This window comes from Pezoporus flaviventris, unplaced genomic scaffold, assembly GCF_033815535.1.
Source record: "Pezoporus flaviventris isolate CSIRO_AGI_PZ_B2104156 unplaced genomic scaffold, CSIRO_AGI_Pfla_v1 ptg000021l, whole genome shotgun sequence".
Taxonomy (NCBI): domain Eukaryota; kingdom Metazoa; phylum Chordata; class Aves; order Psittaciformes; family Psittacidae; genus Pezoporus; species Pezoporus flaviventris.
In genome coordinates this window covers 469,010-488,535 of record NW_026892569.1, presented here as the reverse complement: position 1 = coordinate 488,535, position 19,526 = coordinate 469,010, and the positions used below count along the sequence as shown (strand labels likewise).

The window sequence follows — 19,526 nt, the reverse complement described above, 5'->3', positions numbered from 1 at the left end:
GTTTTAATAATTTACTTAGTCTGGGTATGCCTGGGTCTGTTTTCATTTCTGGGGTCATTTCTGGCTGGTCAGAATGGCAGGAACTTTTCCAACAGTGAACTAATTTCCATAGATTAATGTTTCTTTGAACGGCATCTGCCAGAGCTGGTGCTGGATCGGGTCACCGAGGGGCATCTCCTCTGGGCTGTGTGTCACTGCTTTCAGGAGGAGATGGATCGGTTCTGAATCCGAACTTTGCTCTTGGACGAGTGCTTGAGAGCTTATATATGAAGTGTACTGATGGCCTCAGATCAGGTCATGATGAACTCCACACTGGTGGCACCTTGTTCCTTGATGGGACAGGGGAATATCAGATGTTTGGTAAAGTGCTGTGGATTTATTTAGCTAGCTTGGTTTGCTGTGATATTACACGTTAGGGAATGGGACTGGAAATTCTCCTACACTAGATTAACTTACAGAAAACCTTACTAGTTCTTGCAAGAGGCTGATGACAAGTCCTATAAAGTAGACGTTGGTGGGGGGGCATGGGTTATTCTAGTTTTCATTTAAAACAATAAATGTGAGTTTCCACATATAACAAAGAATCACCTTAAAACTCTTACCTGACACACAGACGCCTGCTGCATAACTTTCGCTCTTACCTAAAACGTGTGAGTCATGTATTGACTTCCCAGTGACTGTTCTTTGAAGATTTTGTGGCTTTTGTGTCAGTTTGAATAACTTTTTTACTGGTGAAGAGTTTGATGGCAAGCAAGCTGGCAAGCCCAGCTCTATTTCAAGAATATGAAATAATCTTTATCATTCCAGTTCCAATGCTCCATCCCTGGTGGTGTTCAAGGCCAGGTTGGACAGAGCTTTAGGTGACCTGGTTTAGTGTGAGGTCTCCCTGCCCATGGCAGGGGGGTTGGAACTAGATGATCTTAAGGTCCTTTCCAACCCTAACTATTCTATGATTCTATGTTTCTATGATTAATTCTGCTTTATCAGGGAAATATCTGTAATTGTGGTATCAGAGTTTTCACATGGGGAGAACACTGACTTCTATAAACTCAGTCTTCAATGTTACTGTTTTCTTTTTCTTCTACAGAATGTATGAGGTTTAGAAGTCAAATTCATTGCAGGTAATAAATTGTATATGCAGGATATATAAGTATATGCCAAAACCCAGCAACAAAATGAAAAAAATACTATGTGCCTTTGATGTTTATTTTATTTCTTTCCCAATTAATTCCTCTTCTTTGGGTTATTCCAGACTTAGGTCAAACTGATTTATTTCCCCTAGTGAAATGTGGGGTTTCCTGCTCATTGTGTTCCTTTCGCTAGTCTTTCAGTGCAGCGCTTCACTGAGCACCCCGTATCCCTTGACAGGGGCACCGTGAACTCCTTTGGCTCCCTGGTGGGTTTCTATCGGGGGAATCAGAACTTCTCAGCACCAGCTGTTGCTATTTTTGTGGTTTAGACTAAAAAAAACTAGGTATCATCTGCACTTAACCTGACTTTTTCTTGCCCTTCCCAATAAGCTTTCCTTAAAAATCACAGTTTTAGGGCATTTCCTGTGCTGGTGTGCACTGAGATCTGCATTCAATTCCCTGCCAGTGGAGGAGCAGCCAAGCCGTACCATGGTGAGCCGGGCTGCCTCTGCAGTGGGGCTGCCCTCCAGAGGGCCAGGAAGAAGTGTAATGGAGGAGAAGCCTAGAGCCCCCCTGGCCAAACTAGGGAGAGGGGGAGTCACAGTTAGCTGCAGGCTCAGCTTTTCTCTGGTACAAAACCTAACAAATGACAAACCTTGTAATTACCCTGAGAGCAGCCTCATGAGTGTGATAAATCCATGGGGGAAGAGAGAGAAAAGTCCTTCAACGTAATCAGCTGCTTTCTTTCAGAAGGAAGCTGTGTGAGCCCATTGCTTTGCATGTTGTTCCCGTAGCTGTAATAAACATCCAGGAGGCAGCTTTTGGCAGCTGCTAATTTTAAAGTAACGTATTAATCAAATTAATTGAGAGTTCCTTTTAATAATTAGCAACAGCAAACATAACTTTCTGAAGCGGTGTTTTCAGTGTTGCTAAGAGTGATTCCCCCCAAAAAGAGTAGATAAATCATCTGAAAAAGTGTTAAATTGTCTCTTTTGCTACCTGATAATCCAATTAAGTGGTGATAAGAAAAATGGCTCTTGGAGGATTTCAGGGAAGCAGAATAATGTACTTAGTCTTGTACCACAATTAAAATACCACATAATCATGGGTATCCATGGATACTGAAGCAACACTTTGATTACTGGATACATCCATTACCCTTAAATACCAGAGTTAGGTGTTTAATGCCCCGAACAATTTAATGCATGACTGCTTGAACTTGCACAGAGAATTCTCCTGAGGTTTTGCCTTTCAGAGGCACAGCACACAATATGTCAGCAGGCAAAAGGGAGGTAGCTATGATATTTTAAGACTGTCTTCCAAGCTCCTGTGTGCTTTGCAACTGCTGCCACCCAGATGGCTTAAGTCGCCCACTGAGCTGCCTGTGAACTGGAGCATTATGTGATGTGACCCAATCTTTATCCCACGTCTATGGCATATAGGTAGGATTCCCATGATGAAAAGTCATTTGCTAATCTTCTGCAGTGCCTGTGTTGTTGGGGAGCACTCTACAGCGAATGGGTGGGCTCAATATTGTGTCTCTGTAACACCAGACCTCTTATCACGGCACAATGAGCATGTTGGTTATTTCACAGCACAGGATCTGTCATGAAGTTGATGCTGTATTTTCCCCACCAGAGTTTTGACTTCTCCATTTATTTTGCAGAGCAGGAATGGGAACTGGGAAGAAGCATCCTAAGACAGCAGCTGTGGTGGGTCCCAAGGGCAGCCCAGGAGAGGTGCCTAATGGGCTCTTGCTTGTGTGGTCTGAGCAGGGTCTGCCTCCACCAGCTTGACTTTTTACCTTCATTGCATGGAAGGATCCATTCTTCTTCCCTTGCGTGAGAAAATGGAATGTAGAAAGGAAGAAGTAAAATGGGCATTTTAAAAGAGCTTTGATAACGAGCCTTGGAAAAATTATTGCTTAACCATGATTTTATAGTGATGGTTCCAGCACCTTCTTGGTGTGCACACAGGCAGCACAATGTGGATCTTTTGGTGCCTGCTTCTGCTCCAGTTCTGTGGTGGGGCTGGGCTTGGTGTCTGCCTTTGACCATTTGTGCAATTCTGAGTGGTTTTGTAATGTGGAAATGCCATGTGATGCGAAAGGTTGAAGATGGGAAAAGTGTGAGCGGCAACTTTTCATTTTTTCATCTTTTCTAAAGACTACTGTTTGTTATTTTATTTTTTTTCTGTCCTTTTTTACTCACAAAGTGTCTTTTATACGAGTTCAAAACCACCTTCATTGAATTCTCAATGCAAAGTTTTCACAGCAAAACATTTTTTTTGAGTATACTTGTGAGGCAGAATCTCACATATGTATTCTGCTGGAAAGGGGAAAAAATAAGAAAGCTGGCATCCTATGTAGTTAGGGAAAGAATGGGTTAGTCTATTGCTCCTGACAGTAATTGAACAAACTGAATCCCTCCTATAAGCCGTTTTGCTAAAACTAAAAACAAGAAGCAAAAAAATGGAAGTCACATCATCCCACTTGTTGCACAACAAGTCGTTTTCAGTCTACCTTTGCTAACCTGCTTATCTTGTTTTTTTTCTTAGCACTCTTACTGCTTGTTCCTTCACTGACCTTCAGTACTGTTTTCTTCTGTTACCAATTGAATAGATACTGGTCTACAAAAAATAACAAAAAAACCAAACCAAACCAAACTTTCTGGTAAATAGTATTTTTTTGGGGGGAAAATGCGATTTCATGCTTCCTAAATCTATTTGCAAACTGAGACTAATTTCAGTCTGCAGCTTTGGTTGAAGAGAGTGGGGAGGAACATGGGGAGTGATGAATGTTGCTGGCTCATCCAGCTGCTCTCGACAGCCTTATGCAGGAGAGCAGGAGGCCCCTGAGGTACCAGTTTGCCTTCTATGCATGGTGGTGGCTTTCATGTCATTTTTGAGGCTGTTTGACTGCAAATCCATGTCATCTTCTGTTCCAGCAGATGGACGCAGGGACTGTGGCCCTCCTCTATATGTAGGCAATGATGTGGTCAGGACACCGAGTCTGAGGTACAAATTCAACACCTCTCTGGGAAAGGAAGAAAACAGGATGACTGTTTTAATCATTGGGTAGGAGGGAGACACCAGAATCTCCTGTGTAGCTCCTCATTTTTTTCCTCCTACAGGTCCCTAACAATGATTGTTTCCAATTCAAATAAAATGGAGAGGTTTTGGTTTAGGTAAAATTATTTGCATAGTCTTTACTTTAATGAGCAAAACTGAAGATCTAGCAACAAAAAAAAAGTCTGATCTACAAATTTTCTTTTTCAGTCTGGCAGCCAAACTAAAGAATCAGGTTATTTGTACATCTGTAATTGCCAGCATCCTGGGCAATACCTTAAGATAGATTTCCTCTGTCTCCAGCAACGCTTAAATAAAACTTCTCCAGAAGCATGTGAGTAGGCAGGGGCCATTATCAGATCTAAAGTGAAGCTGAAACAGGTTCTCTGTGCAAAGATTAACTAGAAATGGCATTTCTAGAGACAGAAACTCCACTAAAATGAGTCTTGTCAGTGACTTAATGAAGGTCAGAGGGCTCTTCTAGAAATAAAATCTGGGGGAAAACCAGTTTTTCAGCAGCCTGGGAGAAAGGACCTGACTTCATTTTTCATTTTGTTTGCCAAAAGAAGTCTGAAGGTGCTGTTAATTTTGGTGGAAACGTCAGTATTTCTGTGTGTTCTCAGAGTGCGGCCAGGGGTGCAGTGTCAGGAATTTTAATGCCGGGAACTATCCCAAACATTCAGGTCAGTTTGCCAATGTGGCACAAACCACTGGAAAACTAGAAGCTGTAAAACCAAATAATTTTCAAGTTATTGTTTGAGGAAATATTTTGGCTTGTTGTATTATCCTTCTCATAGGTGACTGTGATTTTCAAGCTTGCCTGTTGGACAAAGGTGCATCTGGAAAGGCTGAACCTACCAGGTCTGCTCCTGGTGTTCCCATCCAGATTTGATGTTGTTACAAAAATATTTGCTGGCGGGAGGGAAGGATGATAAAGATGTCATTGTTAAACAGCTATTCATAGCCTAGAAGAGAAAGGATATTTTTTTAAGGCTAAAGTGGTACAGAACTGACTGGCTCACCATCATTGTTTTGACCAGTTTCCAATGCTGATTCCCGTGAATTTATAAAATCCCTGTTGTTAAAGGAGTTAAACATTTGCTCACAGAATTGCTTGAATGGTGTATTTTATGTATATTACAGTTCACATCTCTTTTATTCATCTCCAATATCCATTACCTTCATAATGGCTTTTGGACTCGATTACAGAATTAGTTACCTGTTCTGTTCCCTCACTGGGCAGAAATAACCCTAGCAGACAAGGAGAAGCCTCTCTAGGCAGCTGTTTTGAAACATGGTGCTGCTGGTGGAAGGAGTCCAGGATGGCTGGGACACTCCTGGTGCCATGCTGCTGCCGGGTGTGTGTGGAGCAGCCCCACCTCAGGCATAGGGTGAAGCATGGGTTCCACTCCCAGACTGCCGTTAACTGCCGTAGCAATCTGTAGCTAGTTAGGGCATTTGCCACGTCTCTAGTCCGTCAGGGGTAATTTATTATTGCAGAAATCCTATGACAAATCTTTAATTTGCAGCTTTCACATTTTTGCCACGTAATTCCCTTAGAGGTTTTTACCTCGGGAGCACTGTGAATGAACCTGACTGTTTAAATAACTGTGCACATGTTTCCTATTGTAATAAGAATGCAGGAGGGGAATATGAAAGTTAAACTTATTCTGTATGTGACAATATACACCCAATTCCTTGGGCATCTCTTATTGCTGAGGAATGAAAAATGACACATGCCTCTGCCTGCCATGAGGTCCTCCACAGAGATTGAAGCACTTTTGTTCAAGCACATAAGCTCAGCCGTAACCAGAAGCTGATGTGACTAGTATAGTCAGGTGGCTGGAATGGATCACCCTGCTGCTGCAGTGAGAGCTTATACTCTGATGTCAAATAATGCTCGGTGTGGACTTGAGCAAAACAAAGCAAATAAGAAAATAATACATGTTGACCCATTTTGGTGACATATTAATCCATTTGTAATAGCATCACTTTCTTGGAAGAGACACTAGCAGTTTAAAATCAGAATATCCATCAATGTGTCTGAATTGTGTCATCTGGATCTTGGTCCTCTCGTATCTTACTTCTCTCCATTTTCATTTGCCCTTGATCTGCCTCTAGCTGTTTCTGTTCCTAACTGCTCCAGAGAGTTCTTTTGAATGCTGGTGTCTCCTGCTGCTTGATATATTGAAAGTATCATAGCCACTTTTCTGCAGATAAAAATATTTTTAGGTTTAATCATTGATATTTACCATTTATCCGTAATTCCCTTGTGCCAGAGATGGCACAAAGAATAACAGGGTATAACATCATCTGCTCTATTTGGAAAAGCTCTTCTACCATCCTGGCTGTAAGATCCGCTCTCCATCTAGCTTGGGCTAAATGCAGAGTGTGTGACCAGTACATACTTACCATAATCAGCACATTTCAAAAGTTGCTTCCCTTCACCAGTGGACAGCAGAAGAACTAAGAGCTGACCCCCTGAAGGAGGTAGAAAAGGGTATCACAAAAATGACCTGAAATCTGCCCTCCCGAATTCCAAACTGTTTCCTTTCTCCACCATGGCACCTCTTTTCTTCAAAAAAACACATGGAAATTACAGACTTTGAAGCTGTACATTGCATTAGAGGCTTTTTTTACCTCACTATTGAGAGCCTGGCCACAGCTGCCTCTCTGTCCAAAGATGCTCAGTTCAGCTGTAATCATTATCGACTATAATAAGATTTTTGGCTTCTCCATCCAGGCAGTAGAGATTGCATGACCCACACAATAGGTGTAATTATGGTCAGGGTCAGTTGCTGAGCTATCAGCCTTCCCAACAATTTTAGCCTTTTTTCCAAGCACTTGAATCATCTATGTCACAATTACTTAATATTAAATACTGTGGGGTTTTTAATAGTAGTTTTACAACAGCAGTGTATCACCTGATCTGTATGTGTGTGTGTTCTTTTTTTCCCTGTGGATAAAAGGATTCTTTAATACAGGTAGACTCTCAAATACAGAAATATTACTATTATGGGTGCCAGGTCTGAGACCGTTTTGCTTCTGTTTCTCTCCAAATGCCTGATGGGGTGTTTGTTCTTGTGGTAGAGCCATGATATGCAGGGATAAGCGTCTGTAAGTGTTCTTTGCTCCTCATTTAAAAGACTCTTAAATCTACTTACCGGTGCAGTAATTAGAAATCAGAAGGTGCTGGGGAATGTTGCTCTGTGTTACCTGTCTGCTGGTATCTGCTCTTTGGGACTGTATTGCCAATCCTCTCCTGAGAGAGCCTGCTTTTTCTGAATGAAAACAAGGGAGAGCTATGAAGGATTGCAGAGGACCTTCACAGCAGCTTTAGATGCGTCAAAATAATGGCTCCATCCAGCAGGCGAAAGTCCTTTGGTGTTGACACTAGAAAATATATCCTGTCCTGCTCTGCTGTGTCAAAGTGGGAGCCTCTTGAAAGGACGCCATGGAAGGAATGCATAAATATTCAAGTGACAAGTCTTGGAGCCTTGTAACAGTCTGTGGGTTGGTTTGTTTGGGGTTTTGTTTTCTCTCTCAGTGAATTCTCCAAAGTTGCCATGTCCTTATTTAACAAGAGAAATTGGAGTCTCTCCTGGGAGACTTGAAGTAGCTTGGCTTGGCATCATGGAGCACCAGGGAGGACAGGAGTAGCTGATAACTTCAAACTGTCCTGGGGTTTAATGCCAGGATGGAGAGATTCTTCCCCAACAGAGATGTGTGGATGGCTCATCCTGTTTCCCACTGGTCTGCAGTGCCCTGCACTTGAAAAGCGCTGTGGCCCTGCTTGTGGACTCAGAACCAGAGCTGTGCTTTTCACCAGCACATAATCAACCAGAATAACTCTGCTCATGGATTTGGATTGATTCTGTCTAATTTTGACTGAGCATATTAAAATGTTTAAGCTTTTTGAACCTACTAAGAGTGAGACTTACTTTCTTCATTTAAAAATGAATTTTACTTTTAAAAATCAGTATTGCTTTCTTTTAAAGAAAAGAAAAAACTCAGGTTGCAATAATTTCAGGTTGTAATAATTGCAAAACAAAATTAAATATTCTGTGTTAGTCAGCAAAAAACTTGGGGGTAATTATTCTCTTCTTTCTCAGCCTTTACTTTTCACCATTTTATTTCTTCCCATTGAAACCAATATTTTCTCTATGTCTAAAGTAAGGAAAAAATTATCATAGAATAGAATCATGGAATCATAGAATAGTTTGGATTGGAAGGGACCTTCAAAGGTCATCTACTCCAACACCCCTTCAGCGGGCAGGGACATCTTCAACTAGATGAGGCTGCCCAGAATCACATCCAGCCAGGCCTTCAGTGTCTCCAGGGATCTACCACCTCTCTGGGCAACCTGTGCCAGTATTTTACCTTCTCATTGTAAAGGATTTCTTTCTCACGTCCAAGCTGAACCTCCCCTCTTTTAATTTAAACCCATCACCCCTTGTCCTATCTAATAATCCTGACCTAAAGTGCTTGGAGCTCTGCAGAAGAGCCACCATTTGCAGTTTTAAAGCTATGCATTTGGCCTGCCTGGCTGTTCAGTGTTTTTTGTGCAGGTGTTTGCATGTCTGCTGTGCCACAGTGTAGGGTGACTGCATTAGCCTTCAGTAGACTGCAGCAGACAGCATATGCTTGTGGGGGATAAGCTGCCTCCTCTGTATTCTATCCCTGAGAACACCTTATCTATTACTTCATTCAAGAGTACTTTTAAATCTGTATTTTAAAACATGTCTGTGAGCATCTCCTTTGTCCTGCTGTCTTTTAATTAACCCATCCCCGCTGCTCTTTCTTATTATGCATCTCTGATACTTTATTAATTAACACAGTGTGCAGTATACCGAGGAAGTTGGTAGCTAAGATGCCATAAAAGATGAAAGTATTTGTCACTAAGAAACAACATAATGAAGGCAAAAGTTGTGTTTTCATCTGCCAATGACAAGCAGAATGTCACTGGAGATGTGTTTTTTTCAGGGCTTTTTTTCCCCCTAAAGACAAGCTGTATAACTAAAGTATGTGAACTGTGCTAAAAGTGAGTGTTTGGCATGGATGTATTTATCACTGTTACTGTGTTGATACTATTTTTGCCATGTTACCTGTGTATTTATGAGAAGTCCAGTTCACAGACAAGAACTTTCTTTGAGGCTTCAATTGCTTGGGCTACTCCATCCCATTTGTGATGGGCATTTCAGCAAGGATTTTCTTGAGCAAATTTCTAATATGCTTTGCCAATATCTCAACTCCTTTGCTGTTCCTGTGCCAGATAAGTTGCTTCAATGGAAACGTTTTCTCTCAATATCGTTCAACTTGCAAAATGAAAAAGAATCTCAGCTTTTTACCCAGATAAAGCTTGTCTATTACATTGTCAAAGTTTCTGGGTGCAAGGAAAGGAGCTGTGATGTTCCAGGCAGCTCCAGATAAGTTGCTTCAGTGAAAACATTTTCCCTCAGTATCCTTAAACTTGCTAAATTAAAAAGAATCTTAGCTCTTCACCAAGATGATGTTTGTCTAATGCATTGTCAGCATCACTTGCCTTTCAGCATATTGTTGTTCTTTTTAAAATCAGTTTAACTGTGCTCGGATTGTTGTTTGTTGGGGTTTATTTGAATCCCTCCACTGACTGGTTTGTTTGTTTATTCTGCTATTCTATGATATTGGTTTTTCCCATCTGTTTAATCCCTGACCCTACCCAGGCATGCAGACTGTATCGCAACGAGTGCTCTGTGCAAAAAAATAATTGTACAAATCCCTCAGGAAACTTGACAAGAAGATTAAGTGCTCTGTAAGGGCAGCGATTCGATCGGAGAGTTTCTCTTCCTCCCAGGCTCCCCTTCCAGCCATGTGTATTTCCCACTGCCTTTCCTATACTTTCCTCTGACTTAGTCCTTTTCTTCTTTCTCCTTTCTTCTTTCTGAAACAGGTGGGCTCTGCATTGCTCAGTCCCTGAAAATCCCCCAGGATCGCAAGGACAAGACCATCGACTTTGATAAAATTATCAAGCAGCTCCTAGAAACTCCCAATGCCAGGGCCATCGTTATTTTTGCCAATGATGAGGACATAAAGTAAGGATGACTGAGGGAATTAATTCATTTGTGCTTGATAGCTATGCAGAAAAGAGAAACCAAATAGAGCTATGAATAATGAAGTGGAAATGCCTGTTGGTAAGAGCAATGTTGGAGATGTGGAGTTCACACTGTGGAGGGTAGTGCCAGACACTGAGTTCTGCTGCTGCTGCCCTGCTCATGTTGTGCATCGCAGTAGTGGGTGGATGGGAATGTTAATCAAGGTCTGGAAGCTATCCCTGGTGCAGGGTTACTCATGCAATGGATGGCAGAACTGCCCTTACCTCTCAAAGCGGCATTAAGAAGGTGCTCCTCTCTCCAAGCTTATACTATGGTGTAGCATTAATTAATTCAGAGCCTATTTTATGACAATTGATGGTTACTAGTGATAAAATGGATGCACAAGATTAAACCACATAAGGTGCTCAAGGTTTGGCCAGATACAACTTGCTCATAAGATAGTATATACAGTATTCTAAAAGTGTGACTCTCATTTCTCACATGCCTGTGTTCCATATTGTCTCTCCTGAAAATTGTGTTGGCATTGTCAATTGGTGAGAGGTTCAGTTCCACAAAACGAGACACCAAGTTAGGATAATGTTTCAGTAAAGTTGATGGCAAAATAATTTTTAGTGGAATCAGTACGTCAGTCATGGGAATAGGAGGAATTAAAAGAGGGGTCCAATCTGTGCTGTGTGGGTCGTGGTCTGGTGTGTTGTGAAATTCCTGAGCTCTGTTGGTTACAGCAGTATGCTATTTCTGTTCATTCCGCAGTTGCAACATGCCATTTTCCCCAAGCAATTATGTATTTAAATGAAATTAATTTGTGAACATAATGTTCTTTTCTGCAGGCAGATCCTTGCCGCTGCGAAGAGGGCAGATCAAGTTGGTCATTTCCTGTGGGTGGGCTCAGACACGTGGGGCTCCAAGGTGAGCCCGTTGCTTCATCAGGAGGATGTTGCCGAGGGAGCCATAACCATCCTGCCCAAGCGAGCGACCATAGAGGGTAAGAGCTCTCTTATGCTTCACTCCCTCCTGCTTCCTGAAATGCTGCTGGTACAAAACTGATCACCTGTGATTCTTTCTTTCATGTGTTTTATGAGTAAATGTGTACAGACTTGGTATGATACAAAGAATATAAAGTACATTAAGTAAGTCTTCATCTCCTGAAATTTTCCTAAATGCCTGTGTTCCTCATTCAAAACCTATACATTATTTCCACAGTTGAGAAGCTACCAACAGTTATTAAAGGCACAACTGCAGAGCTTATATTAAACTGTGGTGATATGACAGGGCTTTTATCACTTGAAAGTAAACCAAAATGATCTTCACACATCATGTATATATAAGAAATAAGAAATCTTTTGCAATTTATGTATCATTTCTGAAGCAGTGGATAAGTTTTCTACTGAAAAGGTAAAAATTGATTTTAAATCAGCAGTTTCAATTTGAACTTAGCTTAACTTCTGTTTCATTCAGATCAAACTCTATATTTATACATATTGCTTGTGTGTTCCACAAATACATGTATGTATGTATGTGTATATAAAAATTGTGGGAAACTTTTTATATAGTCCCTTTGTTTCTCAACAGTTCTTTTTGTTCTGAAGTGTTTATGGTCAGATCTTACTTCCATTTATTACCCATTTTAACTGTACAGATGCTTAACTATCCAAATGGCTTCCTCTGGGCAAACCAAACTTGTCAGTTAGACTCTGTTTTCTCTATAATATAACAAAAAAAGCTCTTTACAAGGGACATAGTGAGTTAAGAAAAGAAACTCCTTGGCTGGCACATGGCATTGCGTCAGGCGGGGTCTCCAAGGAGTCCTTGAGCATGTTGCCCTCATTAAAAGAGGTTCTGTTGTCTTCACTCACTGAAAATCCAAATATTTACATTCATTTTCACTGTGTCTACACTACCACCTCATCAGTTATTCTTCTCAGGTATATAATATGCTCCATCCTTTTACATTTTTTAAACCTTAGAGGCATTTTAGCGTGTTATTTCTCCATAAATATGTACAGTTGATAGACAATGAGGTGTTTTCTTTCTGAAAACCAGGACATTTTAATAATCTTTTCATACTGTCTGTTTCCACCCCTGAGGGTTTCTGACACAGAAATGAAAAGTCTGCCAACAGTACACAGAAATAAAAACTTTCCAAGTTTGTTAAAAATATTTTCCTTCTGTATTACACATTAAGCACATAGGACATAATGGGAAATATAAGGTTTGCTTTTAGACACAGTAAGTTATGATTGCAGAATGGAAAGTTCAGGTATAGAAAGTTGGATAAATAACAGGTACAAATATCAGTGGTTTTAGTGTATCTGCAAAAAAAAAAAAAATTATGTCCATTAAGCCTGCAAATATCTTCTTATTCAGTGAATATATTAGATTATTGCCTGAAAGTTGGCTAGTTCCTTTTTGCACTTCTAGATTGCATGATTACTTGTTTGTGATGCTTAAACTACATTTTGTCTATGTATATAATTGTGTTCACTCTTAGGAGCTGCTGCCGTGCAGCAGATCCAGACTTTGAGGTCCATGAGTTGCATGGAAAGGAAACAACACTCAACCAGGAGTAGGTTCTGTACTTGGTGTTAAAGGAGAGGCAGAGCAAAGTGTCCCAGAATAGCAGCTGCTCTGTCTGTAGCAAATGTTTCCTGGCTGCTCTGTGACCGCTCAGAAAGGTTCAGGCTGGTTCTTACCTTTTTCAGTCCCGTTCATCCATCCCTAATTACCATCTGTATCTGCCATCTGCTTAGTCCTGTCTGGAGGAAGAGTAAAAGGATGGTTAAGAGAATAGAGTAAATTCCCATTCTCCTGAAACAGTATTCCAGAACTCAGCATTTCCCCTTTCAGACTGATTTCTGTTTCATCCACTAAGAGAAACATCCGGTGAAATCTGTTGCGTATAGAGTAAGTAATCCTTAGGTATTAGCATTTCTTTGCTTAGGGAGGCTGTTATCCATGGATTGCCTGCCTTTCTTGCATTTAGACTGCTGTATGTTGGTTTTTCTTTCTGTTGTAGTAATTTCATTTGGCTGTGAATCCAAGAGAACTGGAAATGGACATTTTAGTGTTATTCTTTTATCATCCAGCAGTGAACATCTGCTTCCTAAAATTTATCAATGCGTTTCTTTTGATGAAGGCATAAATTAAATAAGAAGCCTTGATTTTCCCTATAAATTGATGGAAACAAACCAAATTACCAGAATGGATCTAAGTTTGCCCCAAAGGACTGTGTTTCGAGCTGTATTGCAGCCTAGCAGTCTCCTTCTGTGCTGTGGTGTGGCAACATTTAAGCACCTGCTTAAAGGCCAGTGGGTTAGGTGAGAGTTTCTTTATTAGTCATGAATGAGGGGGTTACCCTTATTTTACTCTTCAAGAATATCTTTTTTTTTTTTTTTTTCCTTTTATCCTTGTGTTAAATAGTATTTGTAATATGTTAAGGAAAGATTCCTAACAAACCTCACTGGAAATAGAGAGCTCTGCAGCTCCCATACCTTAACCTGAAATATGTGACACTGACAGTCTCTTCTTACGCTTCAGGGGAAAAATGTTAAGCCAAGAATTGTTAAATTGCATTGAAAATTAATGTGTCTGCATGTTCAAGAGTATATGGTACACTTTGGATTATCACATTTTTTAATGTGCCTAAAGCTGCTAGTCCTGTAAGTCATAAACTAAAGCAGTCATTATATAGAAAAAGGCATTTTTCAAATTTCTCTTCTCCCCCAGCCATGACTCTTTAAAATACAGATGTGAAACACAGGTGTGTTGGTGTGTTTAGACCTATCTACATAAATATAATTTGAAGTTCCTATTTTCAGAACAGCTGGAATACCCTAGCAGTTTTCAACTCCATAGGGACTCTGAAGTGCTCAGTTTCTTGTAGAACCAGACCCCAGATTATTTGTCTTGATGCTTCATGTTGCTCTTGGGACAAAATTTTCTTTGCCATAGTCCCATGGGGTGATTTAGGAAATCATTACATGAACTGAATTCATTCATCTTAAGTCAGTCTTAATATAGCCCGATTGTGTTTGATGTAATTATGCTGAAAGGATAAAGTTGCATCGTATTTGCATAATTGTAGCAGACAGTGAGCCAGAGGAAGTGCACACTTAAATAGTAATCGCTTCATGGAAAGTTGTGTTTGGAACAAGCTCCACTGCCAACTTAACCAAGTATCAACTAAGCTGAACGGCTTTGTGTGGTTTTTTGGTGGAGGGGGAGCAGAATGTGTTTATTTCTAGAACAACTGTGACAGCAGAATATTGTGTTCTGTTTATTGTTGCTTTGAACTCTTCCAAAAAAAGGTTGTGATGGCATGTCCTCACACTTAGAGGTTGCTAAAGCATCAGTTAAACCAGTCCTGAAACTCAGTCTATACTTAGAAGAGCAAGTGTAGTGTGTTGCATAGCACATCTGCAAGTGCCTGTGCTTTTGTGTTAAGAGTTTGTTATTTTGAATAGTCTTTTACTCGGAGTGTATCTGTGTAATGTTTTTATGAAGAGGTGTAATTCAACTGCAGAGTGAGTATTAGCGCTGGAAGATGAGAAAAATTAAACAGATTAAACAACAGACAGAAGGTGTATTTGCTAATTAAAGTTTGAATGGGATGTATTATTACTATTGTTGTTACTATTATATTCATTTTACAGTAATGTAGAAACAATAAACATCCATGGCCCTGCATACATCTGACATCCATTAAAACAACAACACAATAGAAAAAATCCATGAAAACTCTCCTCTGAAATGCATTTGGTGGGATTTTAACCTACTGCTGCTGTTCCCCAAACCCCCTTTTTCTTCTTCATTCACCTCAAGAGAAAGCCAAACCTTGCACATGGAGATTTCTGTTGTCAGTTTTGTGTTGAAGGACAAGAAGAGTGCCTACTAATTGCAGGGAGGGTAAAATGCCTTGAAGAGAAGCAAGTGTGAGCTACGGGGGGATTTTGGATAAGCAAATGCAGGCTACTATGGAGTAATGATGCTAAAGGGATCATGGTAAAAATGGGAGATGTTGAGGCAAGTAGACAAGTCCCCAGAGTTTCAAGTGCTTCAAATGGGAGCATGATGGAAAATAAAAAGAAAGATTGAGACTTTAAAAAAATGGTATTTTTGTTCTTGCAGCTCAGCTGAGCTACTTGCCTTCAGACTAGCAAATGATTTTCTTTTCCTTAGGCAGTGATAGTACAAGAGAAAGTTGTTTATTTGTTGCATTTTTAATTCAAAGTCCCAAAAGCTTTGTAGACTATCCAAACCAGCGAGAAATAAAATATGAAATCACTCTCTGGTTATTTATGGCTTGGGCCGTCATTCCAGCTGTATACTTCTGCAGATGATGGCTTGATGAACTGCAACCCTGTATCTTTGTAGATGGGGATGAACTCCTTTATATCAGAAACTGACCTTCAAGTATTCCGCTGCCACTTTACCTCTTCACGTTTCAGTAGATCTAATGAACTTCAGAGTATTTCCTTCTCTTTTTATCACTACTGTACTCAAATTTAATTGTATGTTTTAATGGCCTGGGGTAGCTCTCTTTATTCTACCATATAGATGTATATGAGTCACCTGGATGACCCTCTGATAAAAGCTGATAATACTACTGGTCCAGACATCAGTTAAAGCTCTCCCTGGCTGCAGATTCAGAGACACAAGTTCCTAAATTCTGTCACTGGAGGAAGAGCAGATCTTTCTGCCAGTGATAAGAAAATATTTGTGGCCTGAGGGATGGAAAAGCCTGATCCTTTTGGAGTAGGTTTGTGTAGTACCTGCTGAATTCATTAGTGAAAGCTGTTAGACAATTCATGCCCAGAAAATACTCAGGTCCAAGAACTGGAGTCAGTCAGATGGTCTTGGGTTTCAGAATGATGGTCTTACCCATTTGTGTTTTGATTTATTGTTTGTTTGTTTGTTTTTTTATCCCCCCCCCCCTTTTTTTTTTCTTTTCCCATTTTTCTTCCTGGGGCGGATGCCCAGGGCAGCATCCCTCCAACCTCAGACCTCCAACTGGAGGCTTAGCACAGGAAGAACTGATACCTGGTAAGACCTTGTTAATATCTGTTAGTATCTTGTTAACCCCCACATATGAAGTAGTGAAAACTAGCATTATCAAGAGACAGTGGTCATTTTGGATGTTCTTTTGTAATCTAGCCACTCTGATACATTGAGGTTCACAGGACCTGTAGAGAATACTGAACACCTTTTTCAGGAAATCTGGATCATAAAGTCATGGAGACGGTACTAGAATAGAGATAAGTTAATTTCTGAAAATCACAGCTATATTTTTAAGGAGTCCAAAGGCCTCCAGAAGCTCTTACATAGTTTCAAAAATAGATATATATCATTTCCATTAATTGAAAATGTCTCTGTTCAGGGATATCTTAGAAATTGTTTTCCTCTTAACCTCAACTGTAAAGAAGATGAACAGCTATCTGCTTACCTCTTGCTTTCTGTTGTTCCTATGCCTCTTTTCTGTTTGAACATTTTCAAATTGGGTTGTTATACTGGCGTTCATGTTGTTAGCATCTATGCTACTGACTTAGCACTTTCAGATATCTAGTGCTTCCTCTAACTTTTTTTCTTTCAAAATAGTCTCCTTTATCTTGCTTTACTTCATGTGATCTCTTTTCATGGACACCAGCTCACAGTGAGATGAAACCAAACAGAGGAACAGCTGTGAGAGAAACACAGAGGCTAATATATACATATATATGATGTTAACTCTTTTGAAAGTCTGGTAAAATGCTTTACCAGCAATGAAAAAAAATGTTCTTTACAGTCTGAGTTCAGAATTTGATGCAACTAAACAATGGGTTTCAACTAGATTTAAGATTAATGATTTGATTCCAGCAAGCCATGGCTGTGGCCGAGGTTTGTAATCTCATGAAGTTCTCAGCTGTGAGGTTAAAGGATGGCCCAAATTCAGCACAAGGAAGCACATAGCTATCTAATAAAAATAGAAGTGTTGCAAGTGCTGCAAACCAACATGACTGTCCTTGATTTTTCAGTTGTCTTCCAAACGGATGGTGAATCATAGTTTTAATGTTTTGGTTTTATTTCCAAGAAGAATCCATTTGCTTCTTTTTTGTTTGGGCAGTAATAAACCTTAAAAAAAAAGAAAAAATAAATGATGAAAAAGTAGTGATTTAAGAGAAAAAGAGAACAAAATTATAACTCACTATTTAAGGAGCTCTCTTATATTTTACCTTCACAGCCCCAGTCTAGAAAATCAAAGGAGCTCAGGGTTAATTTTTTTCTCTGTTAGAGTCACTATTGAATTTTATCCAACATTAATAAATATGGGCATGTTGTTCTGCATCTAGCTATGGCTGCATTTACCCCAGGATGTTTCTCTGGGAATGATATGCATTGTGCAGTGCTTATCCTTACCACCTCCTCCCTGAACAGACCAGGAGGCTGTATTAGTCACATAATAGTATTTGTGAACTAGTCAGTTTAGGGGGTTGGTGGGGTTTTGTTTCTTGTGTGTTTGGGTGGGTTTTTTGTTGTTGTTTACAGCCTGATTCAGAGTTTTTCTCAGTGCTCTATTGTTCCCAAGCTCTTTCTCTGTGTCCCTGGGGAGCAAGTGTGTGGTTGTAAGACAGTAAGTTGGATGGAAAGATATGGCTCAGGGGTGGGGGGGTGGTTCATCCTGGGTTGTGGGACTGCTAGGACAGCAGAGCCTGTGGGCACTAAATACCGCAGGGGCACCAATCTATAAGGGAAAAGACATAGGAGAAGTAGCTTGTACCATCACCTACAAATTTCGTCATTCTTCCCGTTACCTCCTCTGAATTTTTGTCTCACCTCCTTGCCACTGCCCAGCTGACCTGTTTACTTCCTGCGCTGCTGGAAAGACTGCTGCACTAGTGGATTTGTTCTTCCTTGGCAACTCCAGGTTGGCTTTTTGAGAGCAGTGGGACCAGATCAACATCTTTCCTTTCACACTGCCAGCAGTGGGCTGTAGCGCCTGGAAGGAGGCATGTCCCTGATTTATGGGGCTTTAAATAGTGCAATTGCAAGCAACAACGATCAGATATTACACTTCAAGGCTGGTTTCTGTCTGTAGTTTGACAGTGATGCAGGCTTTGGACACTTATCTCTAAGAAGTAATGTTTGCATCAAGGACAACAGAGGAAGCTACAAAGATGATCCTAGGACTGGAGCACCTCTTCTATACAGACAGGCTGAGAGAGATAGGCTTGTTCAGCCTGGAGAAGAGAAGGCTTCGGGGAGACCTTAGAGAAGCTTCCAGCACATAAAGGGACTGACAAGAAAGCTGGAGAGGGGCTTTTGACAAGGGCATGGAGTAATAGAGCAAGGGGGAATGGCTTTAAACTGAAAGAGGGGAGATTTAGATTAGAGATAAATTCTTCCCTGTGAGGGTGCTGAGGCGCTGGCACAGGGTGCCCAGAGAAGCTGTGGCTGCCCCATCCCTGGCAGAGTGCAAGGCCAGGTTGGGTGGGGCTCGGAGCATCCTGCTCTAGTGGAAGGTGTCCCTGCCCATGGCAGGGGTTGGAACTGGATGAGCTTTAAGGTTCCTTCCAACCCCAAACATTCTGTGATTCTATGATTCTATTCTATGTTTCTTTGACGATAGATAGATAGATAGATAGCTAGATAGATAGATAGATAGATAGATAGATAGATAGAGGTTTATTTGCATTTTTCCCCATGAGTAAATTGTTTTTTCCAGCTTTGAAGTTAAAATGCTACGGGAGTTCTGTACTCATATTATTAACTAAATAAAAAATTGTATTACCTGTTGAAATAGGTTTTTTATTTAACCCAGTACATTTTGTCAAAAAGAGGCTTTCAGATGGCACTTCATATTCCCAGAGGACAAGTTGGGTGTTTGCTGGCCAAGTGCAAGTGAAGGAAGAATTTACCTTTTTGTTCTTTTGTATCAGTCATGCACTGTTGGAAATTGCTTTAACTGCAAACTTGTTAGGAATGTATTTCTCCCAATGCTGATGAAGCCGTTAATTGAATTTAAATTAATATTGTGGTTACCTGGGAATTGTAGCCTCGAAAAGTTTATTGCATATTGATTCCAGCCTGTTGGAAAGTCACTCTGGGGGTTAAGATCAGCTTTGATTCCTCCTGGCTTAGTGCTGAATCTCATTGCCTTTTGCTTGTGTATGTACGGACTCATGCTTTGGGAGTGGAGTGTACAGGGACAGACACATGGACAGACGTGTGGTGTGGGCTGGGCTGAGCATGACCAGAGTGAACT

General features: G+C 40.5%; 1 protein-coding gene across 9 annotated transcripts in view; it reads left to right on the top strand.

Annotated features, from left to right (window-relative positions):
• The window catches only part of GRM7 (glutamate metabotropic receptor 7), a 297,928-nt gene that overhangs the window by 147,589 nt on the left and 130,813 nt on the right, over nucleotides 1-19,526 (top strand). For 8 of the 9 annotated variants that reach the window (XM_061455686.1, XM_061455681.1, XM_061455684.1 and 5 more), the window contains exons 3-4: nucleotides 10,126-10,267; nucleotides 11,119-11,273. The exons of the other annotated variant lie outside the window; for it this stretch is intronic. In XM_061455686.1, the coding sequence (XP_061311670.1) occupies nucleotides 10,126-10,267; nucleotides 11,119-11,273 (297 nt within the window). The remainder of the gene's footprint in view (nucleotides 1-10,125; nucleotides 10,268-11,118; nucleotides 11,274-19,526) is intronic. 9 annotated transcript variants of the gene reach the window in all.